The sequence below is a fragment of the Artemia franciscana genome, chromosome 1, assembly GCF_032884065.1.
Source record: "Artemia franciscana chromosome 1, ASM3288406v1, whole genome shotgun sequence".
Lineage (NCBI taxonomy): Eukaryota > Metazoa > Arthropoda > Branchiopoda > Anostraca > Artemiidae > Artemia > Artemia franciscana.
The window spans coordinates 45,606,013-45,618,197 of record NC_088863.1 but is presented as its reverse complement, the minus strand read 5'-3'; the positions used below and the strand labels follow the sequence as shown (position 1 = coordinate 45,618,197).

General features: G+C 37.2%; 1 protein-coding gene across 3 annotated transcripts in view; it reads right to left on the bottom strand.

Annotated features, from left to right (window-relative positions):
* The window catches only part of LOC136030335 (ubiquitin carboxyl-terminal hydrolase 16/45-like), a 60,875-nt gene that overhangs the window by 24,050 nt on the left and 24,640 nt on the right, over positions 1–12,185 (bottom strand). For all 3 annotated transcript variants that reach the window (XM_065709253.1, XM_065709266.1, XM_065709261.1), the window contains 2 exons: positions 11,288–11,406; positions 632–831 (listed from right to left, as the gene is read on the bottom strand). In XM_065709253.1, the coding sequence (XP_065565325.1) occupies positions 632–831; positions 11,288–11,406 (319 nt within the window). The remainder of the gene's footprint in view (positions 1–631; positions 832–11,287; positions 11,407–12,185) is intronic.

Genomic DNA, 12,185 nt, shown 5'->3' with positions numbered 1-12,185 from the left:
TTCCATATTTTTTGTTAAATTTTTACAGGTTCGTTTCTCCTTCTTACCCTTCCTCCTCTTCTTTTCTGTACCACCAAAGAACCTTTTTACTTCTCACTTACCTCCTAAACGTGCTTTTTCCTATACTCTTGTCAAAGTCTTTACTTTGGAATAAAATATGTAACAAAATGTTTCTTTAACCTAATCTACACAAATAAAATATATATAATAAGTACATGTAATTGACCTTTTTTCTTATCTTATACAATTACCAGTTTTGAGAATAGTACTTTTTATAGCCTAATCTACATTATTATATTTTCAGATTCAGCCTAAATCGGAAAAAATTAGACAGACCCTTGAATTTACACGGATAGATATACTAGCTGGCTGATTGCCTAGCCCCCCTTCGCTCACTCGGGCCTTTAGCCCTCACGGTTCAACAATAGACATCACCGAGATTCATTTCTTACCAAATGCCCTCTGTCTTCCTTAATTCCCTTGCCCTCTATGCAAGAATTTATGCAAATATTCATCCGAAAAATTAATGAGTACCTGTTTAGAAGGAGACCGGAGGAGAAAAGATGGAGGAGTTCCCTTCCTCTCTATATGAGAATGGATATGAATATTCATCAACGAAATTAATGACTACCTGTGTCGAGAGAGAGGCTGTGAGTCTTCCTTATGTTGCTTTTTACTGATGATCCCTTCTCTTTTGGCGATTTTTCTGCTAATTTCCTTAAAAAAGTAATAGCTTCTTGCAGTTTTGGCGATTGAAGGACATCGTTATCACAAGCATAACACCAAGCAATCCATGTGGTCGTATCAACAGCAACAGAATGACACCCTGTTCTAAAAAAAATATGACAATTATTACAAAATATAATTATTTTGCAATTTGGATAAATTAAAGCATAATATAATCCAATACAAATGAATTGAAGAAATTACAGAACTAACTAAAAATGTTCAGTGCAGCTGAACAACTCTGAGATTCAAATTACTATCACAACTTACAAAGTCTCCTAGGTTTTGTCCAGAAGGTATCCTTCCTAGGGACGTATCCAGGATTTTTTTTTTTTTGGGGGTGGGGTGGGGGTAAACGAGATTCCATAGACTAGGCTAACGGTCGAAGGTGCAGACCGTCAGTCTGCCTCTTACGAACAAAGACACGGCCACTAGGCATAAAACTATTTCCTGTCAGCACAAATGTCTATAGCCTTTTCAGGGCAGACATGAATGTCTCTAGGGACGACAAGCTGGGCTAAATCACTTAGCCTTTCTTGACCCAATGAATTTTTAGGCAGGTTTTCAGCCTCCTAAATGTAGTGAATCTTCTTTCCGGAGCAACAGCACTGACAGGATCGTTGCAAGGACAGGCAAAAGAAGAAGATATTTTTTTTAAAGGTGGAGTCGCATTCGTGAAGAGAAGATAGACCCCTAGAAGGCCTTTCTGTGTCTAAAATTTTCCCCGTTTGATCACCATATGAATCAAGCAAAGACACCAGTTTCATAATTTTAGGATCAACAGATAGAATCTTCGAAGGCTGGACGAGTATACTGAGATGAGACAACAGATTTTGGAGAAGCCCAATGCGCTGTTTCAGCTCCGAGATAAAGTGATCTCTAAAAGGAATAAACAGAAAGGTTCTACAGTAAGCGAGTAGTTCGGGAACGTCAAGATGAGAGTTCCTTCCCTCTCTTGTTATTGGTCAAGTCTTCTCAAGCCCTAAAGTAGTTGTGAAGGCAGTGGCAGCATTTTGTCGCATTAGATCATTGTTTTGGAAACGACAGTGTTTATGTGTCTAAAAGCGGCAGACAAGTCATATTCAGGTGACTGGAAAGTCTTGAAGAGTTCCTTTACGACACAAAGACACATATCAACCTGTGACTGCGTCACGACATCCGGCATGTGTGACGCTTTTGCAGATGTTTCTGCGTTACTGTTTCTCTCGAGAGGACGCAAAATCAGCCCGTAGGGGTCAAGAAGACGCATTACTGAATCGTGGCGTTCGACCAATCTTGTGCTGAGTCCACTCAGGTTCTGTTTTCGCGAATCCGCGAATATTTCGTTGATTTTTACTTTTAAATTTCGGGTTCTGAATGATAAAGCATTGTAGAAATTGCAAACTTGAGATAGGGTTCCGAACAAAATGTTTAAAAGGTAGAATAGAGCAGACAGACAAAATGACAAGGTCAAGACTGTGGATACCACAGTGTACGTGAAGTGCCTACAGGTACTATTTGGTTATGCCGCCTGAACATCTCTCAGATCGCCGCTCATCCCTACCACGTCATAATAGCCCTGGCCTACCATTTTGTTTAGGTTAAGCCCAAGGCTGTAAAGAAAATGCGGAATTGACGAAGCAAGGCCTTGTCCCAGTCAGATCCATAGCTGGGACATGACCAAGAAAATCCTCGTGAGGATTTCCAGAAGAGATGTAGTGGAACAGATAGCTGTTCTACATTGGAAATGTCTGCCGTTTCGTCAGCAAAGACTGAAAAGCAAGAATGAGCGTTTAATTTTTTTAAGATGGATTGTCGAAGAATTTCTCCACAAGCAGCAATCAGACCACTCGGAATAATTTAAGAAACATATGTGGCATTTGTTGCTGAAAAAAGGTGACTTTTCAAAATTTCATCACCATTCTTTGCCATTAATAATAAAAAAGTCCAGAAATTCCCATCATTCGAGACGGTTCTGGCTCCGTGACTGAAATGAGACCGGGATCGTTTGTACCTCGAAGCCCAGGCTGTTGCCATCCACAAAATATTATTATTTCAAAAATCTACCTCTATTTTGACGGTTTTCCTGAATATGCGCTACCCTTGTTGTGTCTTTCTGGAAGATGCTGTCATCCTCCATTTTCTCCGCAACAGAAACGAAGTTGCGTATCAGAAACGAAGAAAAGTTGCGTTTCAGAAACGCTGGTGGTTGGCGAAAAAAGAAGACAAAATCGACAAAAATCACCGTAATCAGAAGGAGAATAGAACAACCAGCTGACCCAAACTGAACTTCAACTTTCTTTTCCAAAATATAGGAAAATTGTGTCATATGTCTAGAGCCCAAAGGATCTTTAGAAGACGAAGTTTGGACACTGCGTCGAGTGACGACAATTTGTGTAAAAACCGTCCAATGTCGTTTGGAGATGAAGAAGACCTTGGAATAGTGCGCTGTGAAGTGACTGTATCGAGTGAACTGGAACCTGAGTCAAGTTCAGAAGAATCGGAAACCATATCAACGGTATTTAAAATTCCAGGGACGGATGAACCGTACGCAGATGACCCGCAAACTTTACTAGCAAAAATATCTTACCTTATTCGCCTGGGTGCAAAAAACGACAATATGTCACATTTCCTTTTCATTTTTCTAATCAACCGTCACTTAACAAAGTCAGGAACTCAACTGATTGAATAGATAAACAACCTGCACCCATGATGGCCTGTTTTACAATTACAAGCTGCGTAACGCATGACCCATTGCAATATATAAGCGATTATCAAAGTTTCCGTATCAAACAGTTCGTGGTAACGAACTGTAGTAAGGAGCGACCCGGCTCAATAGTAACCAAAACTCTAAAAAATGGAATTTTGATACCAATAGCTACATCAAAAGAATCGCATTTTAATGCTGGTTTTAAATATATAAGTTTCATCAAGTTTAGTCTTACCCATCAAAAGTTACGAGCCTGAGAAAATTTGCGTTATTTTAGAAAATAGGGGGAAACGCCCCCTAAAAGTCATAGAATCTTAACGAAAATCACACCATCTGATTCAGCGTATCAGAGAACCCTACTGTAGAAGTTTCGAGCTCCTATCTACAAAAATGTGGAATTTTGCATTTTTTGCCAGAAGGCAGATCACGGATGCGTGTTTATTTGTTTTTTTGTTTTTTTGTTTTTTTTTTCTTTTCCCCAGGGGTGATCGTATCGACCCAGTTGTCCTAGAATGTTGCAAGAGGGCTCATTCTAACGGAAATGAAAAGTTCTAGTGCCCTTTTTAAGTGACCAAAAAAATTGGAGGGCACCTAGGCCCCCTCCCACGCTAATTATTTTCCCAAAGTCAACGGATCAAAATTCTGAGATAGCCATTTTATTCAGCGGAGTCAAAAAACCTTATAACTATGTCTTTGGGGACGACTTACTCCCCCACAGTCCCCGTGGGAGGGGCAACAAGTTACAAACTTTGACCTGTGCTTACATATAGTAATGGTTATTGGGAAGTATACAGGCGTTTTCAGGAGGATTTTTTTGGTTTGGGGGAGGGGTTGAGAAGAGGGGGATATGCTGGGGGAACTTTCCTTCGAGAATTTGTAATGGGAGAAGAAAATTTCCATGAAGGGAGAGCAGGATTTACTAGCATTATTAAAAAAAAAAACAATTAAAAAATAAAAGTGAAAAAGCTTTTTCAGCTGGAAGTAAGGAACAGCAATAAAACTTAAAACAAACAGAAATTATTACCCATATGAGGGGCTCACCTCCTTCTAATACCTCGCTCTTTACGCTAAAGTATTTTCGGTAATTTCAACTACTTATTCTACGGCTTTTGTGATTCAGGGGGTCATTCTTAATGAATTGGGATAAAATTTAAGCTTTCGTGTAAAGAGCGAGGTACTGACGATGGGGCGAATCCCCTCATATATGTAATAAAAACATGAGAATACAAAAGTTCTTTACGTAAGCTAATTTATAAGTTACGTAAATCTTTTACCAATAAAAAGATTCGTAAAAAATTAAAAGTTCTAGTTGCCTTTTTAATTAACCAAAAAATCGGGGGGCAACTAGGCTTCGTCCCCCGCTCTTTTTTTCTCAAAATCATTCGATCAAAATTATGAGAAAGCCATTGAGCCAAAAAAAAAATATGCAAATTTCGTTTTGATCATTCCTCTGCGGAGAGCCAAAATCAAAACATGCATTGATTCAAAAACGTTCAGAAATTAAATAAAAAAAACAAGTTTTTTCAACTGAAAGTAAGGAGTGACATCAAAACTTAAAACGCACAGAAATTACTTCGTATATGAAAGAGGCTGCTTCCTCATCAACGCTTCGCTCTTTACGCTAAAGTTTTTTACTGTTTTAGAAAGAAGAATTGAGAGAAAGAGTCAAACTTTAGCGTAAAGAGCGGGGCGTTGATGAGGAAGCAGCCTCTTTCATATACGAAGTAATTTCTGTGCGTTTTAAGTTTTGATGTCACTCCTTACTTTCAGTTGAAAAAACTTGTTTTTTTTATTTAATCTATGCAAAAATTTGTTTCCTGTTTAACAATAAAAAATTGCACAATACATGACCTATTTACTGCAATAGATTAATAATTATTCAGGTTTAAGTTGCAAAAATTTGTTTACATGTATTTTTTGCGAGTCAGAAATTTTTTTTCACACCCCTGGATACGGCACTGATCCTTCCCAAAGATAATTTTGAAGAAAATACGTTAAAACTCATGAAATCCTGGGGGGGGGGGGGTACACCGCCTTCCCAGAAGCTCTTCTCATTCTTCCTAAAAGCAAAGATTCAGTTTAGCAGCATATTTATTATATTAGAATGAACTTGTACTATCCCCAAATACACCACCATACTTGAACACCTCAAGATAGGCTCCTCTTCTCGCATCAATGAGAGACGATGGACGACTCCTCTTGGATACACTAAGCGCCAGAGGAAGATATAAGGTCTAATATTCTGAAAATCTGCTTTTGAATCGATTTAAAAGCCAAAAGAAGTCCACGATATGAATACTGATAACCAAGAATTGTACTTTTATTTTCTATTCTATGTTGTATCAGCTATTTCAAAAAGTTAAAACGGCTCTTCTGCAAAGTGGCCAGCAACAGACAATCAAAAATTTGAAAATAGCAATTCTTTTCAGAGGGAGCTAATTATTAGAGATAGAGCGAACAGTATAGAGATAGTGGAAACAACATAAAATCAAAATAAGTGAAAAATTTAGTGAGTTGCATGAAAATCTTTAAAACATTGACATTGGGAAGGGAGCTGCAGGATATTGGAAGGTTCTATAACGCCAAAATTAACAAAAATAATCTCCTTTAATTTATCAACTGAAAACAAAGAGCGGCATTAAAACTTGAAACGAACACAAATCATTTTATAGTTGATGAAGGCTGACATCCCCACCCCACACTCTTTAAGCTAAAGTGTTCCTTATTCTTTGATGAAACCATTTTAGGATGCAGTATATTTAGCCATTTGGTACCTGCAAATGTTTTATTTATTGACAATCCTTCGAAAGTTTCCAAACAGGGAACGTTATCATTTGAAGGAAATTCAAATGAGTGAGGCCCAGCCGTCTCAAAGCAGCTTGACGTATAAAAATTTTTCCTGTTCATTTAAAAGCATTTCAGAACATTCATGTGTTTCATAATCACGTAAATGTTTCCATGTAACAAAGGAAACACAATCAACAACAGTATGGTATCCTACACCGTAGAGGAGAAACATTACTTCTTGCAGTTCCATAACAAAGGCTTATTATTAAATGGGGAAGTTGAATAGGTGGGAAAAAAATATGAAAATATGGACAGCGTTTGGTATTGCCCCAACTCGACTCACCGATTTCCATTTAGCAAATACAAAATAATATTTGACACGGCACTCTTTCACAGTTAATCACCTTATTTCAAAAGAACAGAACGTCGTGCATTTTTATTTCTTAGTAAAGAGGAATCGGTGAAGATTTTTATCCGTGAATGAGGCCCGAAAGCAGAGGCTGATGACCCACAACCAGGGGGGTAGGGGTTTGGACCCCCCCCCCCAAAAAAAAAAATTGTCCAACATGTAAAAACGAGAAAAAAATATAATCAATGTGTTTTAAAAGTTTTTTTAACCCTCCCCCCACTCCAAAACAAAAATCCTGGATACGATCCTGGTTAAATTATATTACATTTTGGGCAATAAACAAAGACATGTGCGTTAGTACTTTACTTTGCGTAAAAGTGATTTGGCCTATAGCTAGTAGGTTCAGATAAGTAACCCTCCCCCCACTCCAAAACAAAAATCCTGGATACGATCCTGGTTAAATTATATTACATTTTGGGCAATAAACAAAGACATGTGCGTTAGTACTTTACTTTGCGTAAAAGTGATTTGGCCTATCAAACAGTTCGTGGTAACGAACTGTAGTAAGGAGCGACCCGGCTCAATAGAAACCAAAACTCTAAAAAATGGAATTTTGATACAAATAGCTACATCAAAAGAATCGCATTTTAATGCTGATTTTAAATATATAAGTTTCATCAAGTTTAGTCTTACGCATCAAAAGTTACGAGCCTGAGAAAATTTGCGTTATTTTAGAAAACAGGGGGAAACACCCCATAAAAGTTATAGAATCTTAACGAAAATTACACCATCAGATTCAGCGTATCAGAGAACCCTACAGTAGAAGTTTCAAGCTCCTATCTACAAAAATGTGGAATTTTGTATTTTTTGCCAGAAGGCAGATCACGGATGCGTGTTTATTTGTTTGTTTGTTTTTTTTTTCCCAGGGGTGATCGTATCGACCCAATTGCCCTAGAATGTTGCGAGAGGGCTCATTCTAACGGAAATGAAAAGTTCTAGTGCCCTTTTTAAGTGGGCAAAAAAATTGGAGGGCACCTAGGCCCCCTCCCACGCTAATTATTTTCCCAAAGTCAAGGGATCAAAATTCTGAGATAGCCATTTTATTCAGCGTAGTCAAAACACCTTATAACTATGTCTTTGGAGACGACTTACTCCTCCACAGTCCCCGTGGGAGGGGCTACAAGTTACAAACTTTGACCAGTGCTTACATATAATAATGGTTATTGGGAAGTGTACAGGCGTTTTCAGGAGAATTTTTTGGTTTGGGGGAGGGGTTGAGAAGAAGAGGATATGCTGGGGGAACTTTCCACCGAGGAATTTGTCATGGGGGAAGAAAATTTCCATGAAGGGAGCACAGGATTTACTAGCATTATTTAAAAAAAAACAATGAAAAAATAAATATGAAAAAGTTTTTTCTGCTGGAAGTAAGGAGCAGCATTAAAACTTAAAACGAACAGAAATTATTACCCATATGATGGGCTCACCTCCTCCTAATGCCTCGCTCTTTACGCTAAAGTATTTTTAATAATGTCAACTATTTATTCTACGGCTTTTGTGATTCAGGGGTCATTCTTAATGAATTGGGACAAAATTTAAGATTTGGTGTAAAGAGAGAGGTACTGACGAGGGGGCGAACCCTCTCATATGTGTAATAAAAACATGAGAATAAAAAACTCTTTACGTAAGCTAATTTATAAGTTACGTATATCTTTTACTAATAAAAAGATTTGTAAAAAATTAGAAGTTCTAGTTGCCTTTTTAATTAACCAAAAAATTGGAGGGCAACTAGGCTTCCTCCCCGCTCTTTTTTTCTCAAAATCATTCGATCAAAATTATGAAAGCTATTTAGCCAAAAAAAAAAAAAATAAAAAAAAATGCAAATTCCTCTGCGGAGAGCCAAAATCAAAACATGTATTGATTCAAAAACGTTCAGAAATTAAATAAAAAAAAACAAGTTTTTTCAACTGAAAGTAAGGAGCGACATTAAAACTTAAAACGAACAGAAATTACTTCGTATATGAAAGGGGCTGCCTCCTCATCAACGCCCTGCTCTTTACGCTAAAGTTTTTTACTGTTTTAAAAAGAAGAGTTGAGAGAAAGAGTCAAACTTTAGCGTAAAGAGCGGGGCGTTGATGAGGAGGCAGCCCCTTTCATATACGAAGTAATTTCTGTTCGTTTTAAGTTTTAATGTCGCTCCTTACTTTCAGTCGAAAAAACTTGTTTTTTTTATTTAATAGCTAGTAGGTTCAGAGTAAGTATTAATGCGTTCGAGCATTCCAAGATTACCGAATGTGGAACCAAATTGCCAATAGAAAAAACTATTAATTTTAGACTTTTACTAAGCAGTATACACAAAAAACTTGTATACATAATAGAAGCATACAAATCATGTTCGAAAATACGGATTTATGGTTTTATATACACAGATAAGCTAATCAAATTACCACCACGTGTCAGGATAAATTACCCTCAGTGTTTAGTTTCATTTAAAAAGTTAAATTACCGGACGTTATTTGTGTGCATGCAATAATGGTTTACTTTTCTGGATACAAAAAGTACACAAAATACCCAAGTTTGTATTCCATAACACCTATTTCGTAGACTGTTACGCCTAAAAACCTAACATTTTCAAAATTCTAAAATAATACGTCAAAAACTGTTTATTCAACTGCATTCAAAAGGAGAATCAGAAGGACAATGTCAGTTTATGTTGATCTTCCTCATCTTGTTATCCTGCTACGAATCCTCCATTTGAGAGCATTCAACATACATTTTTTGGCCAATGGCTCAGATGTGTGATGCTCTTCATTTTCTAGCAGCCCGCATGATATGACTACCTTGTAAGGACAGAAACTACAGTAGCCAGTTAATTATGATTCTATTATATTTTATTACTTGAAGTTATACTTCGGTTTTCCTATACATTAGGCACTTAGATGAAAAATAGTTTATACTAACTCAGGAAAGGTCATCCCCGTGGCTTGGGCGGAGTTCTTAGTGACTTTGATAAGGATCTGGTGGGGATATATATATATATATATATATTACTATCTTTGTAAGTGAGTAATAATTGTGCATGTATGTATGTTCTCGAAAATGGCTCCATATTTTTCCTGGAAAATTGGTATCTTGGAATATTTTCGCATTAAAAAACGATCTGGATAAATCAGAAGTCTTATAAAACTTGTTAAGAGCCTTAATTTGGTTTTTGCAAATGACGTCATGTACTATGTTAGTACATCATTTAAGCATTTCTTATGACAATATAAGCATTTTTTTATATGATGATTCAATTTGGGATTTTGACATGGATAAGGTCATATATGCCTTCCATACCATTGTAAAAAAAAATGTTCGGCGATATGTATTTCATAATGACGAAAGACAAGTCGAGGTAAAACGAGCTAAACAAATTGAAAATGATGGAGGGTGGTTATTTGGTTTTGGGTTTTGACATGGGTAAGGTCATCAATACCTACCATACCTTTCAAAATCAAAAACCTAGACTATATAAATCGTTGGAAGAAAAAGAAGTTTCCGTCCCACCACCTGAACAATTAAAAGAAACAAAGGTTCGGCGACATGTCTTTAATAATGAAAAAGACAAGCTGAGGCAAAAGAAGTTTTTGTCCCACCACCTGAACAATTAAAAGAAACAAAGGTTCCGCGATATGTCTTTCATAATGACAAAAGACAAAACGAGGCAAAAGTTAAAGATCCAATAAAAAAAACGTAATTTTACAAAGGCACTACTTCTAATTTAAGGTTCATTTGGACGTCATAAAATCAAGAAAAGGCTCAAATTGACAGCGTTTAGAAGACAAGCGACCGCGAGAATCCATATACTGAAGCCTGCCACGTGCCGAGGAGCCGGCGGCGAATTATGTACTTGCAGCACCAAGCCACATGAGGCCGACACAGCTGCGCACACTCCTCCTTCATTCCAAATAATTCAAAGGATCCATCTTTACCCTCTCTCAAGAAGCTTTAATTTCCCTTAAATACTTTCTCACAACCTCTTCCAACTCCATTTGTTGACGATCTGCTTTCAGTTTGGTCCTAGATGACTGACTGATCAGGAGGATTTTTGGACATCTGTCATCTTTCATCCGCTAAGCATTTCCTAGCTATCTCAACGCTTCTGTCATTATAGCCATAAAAAGTGGGATAGAAGCACAGCATGTTTTTTAATAAGCCCTGTTATCCCTATCCAACCATCGATATGAATGAATGAATGAACTTTATTACCCGTAAAGTATAAAAAAAACAAAGTACGGAGTATTATAAATAAATATAAATAAATAAACAAAAACAAATACGATAAACAGCGAAGAAAAACAAAATTCAAACTAACAAAAGACAATATGGACTAATCAACCAGTATCTATATGGAAAAAAGGCTGCAGAGGGTCATAAACGTGAATAAAGTTGACAGTCTTTTTACATAAATCATCACTGGAAGACCGAATCCGAGAAGGCACATCTACTAAACCAAATCGAGCAATTATTTTTTTGTTTCGGTGCCATCTAGGAAGCCGGAGGAGGAATTTGCAATATCTGAAATAAGCCGTACGTAGAGAATGTCGATCTTTCTTACGAAACAGATGAGCCATGCCTGATAAAAACAAAAGCACAGGGGCGCAATAAGCGTTGTAAATCATACACAAACCGTTACGGTTGTAACGGCTTTTGTTTGGGGATATTTTTCCGTAAGAGACGACAAAATAAATTCTCACCTTGGCTGTTTATAATGCTGATAGGCATGCTGCTCATGTGATTTTCCGCATCCTTGATATCCACAGTTCATACAAATCCACACTGATTTCTCAGTGATTTTTTTCACAGTAGCAATATCCTGCAAGAAATGTTGGCAATCTTAGCAAATAACTACCACAATAAAATAGTTGAAAATACACACTTAAGAGGTAAAACCGAAATTTTGTTAAATGCAAATAAGGCCTACCCTCCCGTGCTGAAAACCATGTTGTGACCAAGATGACCCCAGGATTGCACAAAGCCTCCATTCATACTGGAGGTCCCAGGGACTGCTTGCAGTTCGGTTCTAAGCCGGCTTAGGCACTTCGGTGTAGACTTGAGAAGATATGTTGATTCCCTTCCTGCACTGGAAAACGGAATCATTCTTTTCCTGAGGCCAAAATAATTTCAATTATTTAAAAAACGTGAAAATTAGAACTTGAAATGTTACAAAGTTAAAAAATGACTATCGTATCGACATTTTGACTGACAAATTCAGACGATTCGACCTGGACTTATTAGGAGTTTCAGAAACTCATATCCCAGGGGGTACGAAGCATGAAATTAGTCGATATATAATTTGTTTACTCAGGCAGGAAGGATAGGGTATATAGACAGGGAGTAGGGCTCATGACGAATGAGGAAGCTGCTAAGTCTTGTTTAAGGCTGGGGAGGTATTAATAGTAGAATACTAATTGCTCATTTTATTAATAAAAAGTTCATGATATCAGTAATAGCAGCATATGAACCGATTTTCTTAATTTGTAAAATTGCGACAATAATGCATTAGAAACCATTTTCTTATATATTCATTGAGCCCAGTCATTGAGCCCAGGGAATGGAAGCTCTCGTCTCATCCATAAAAGGAAACACCGTATT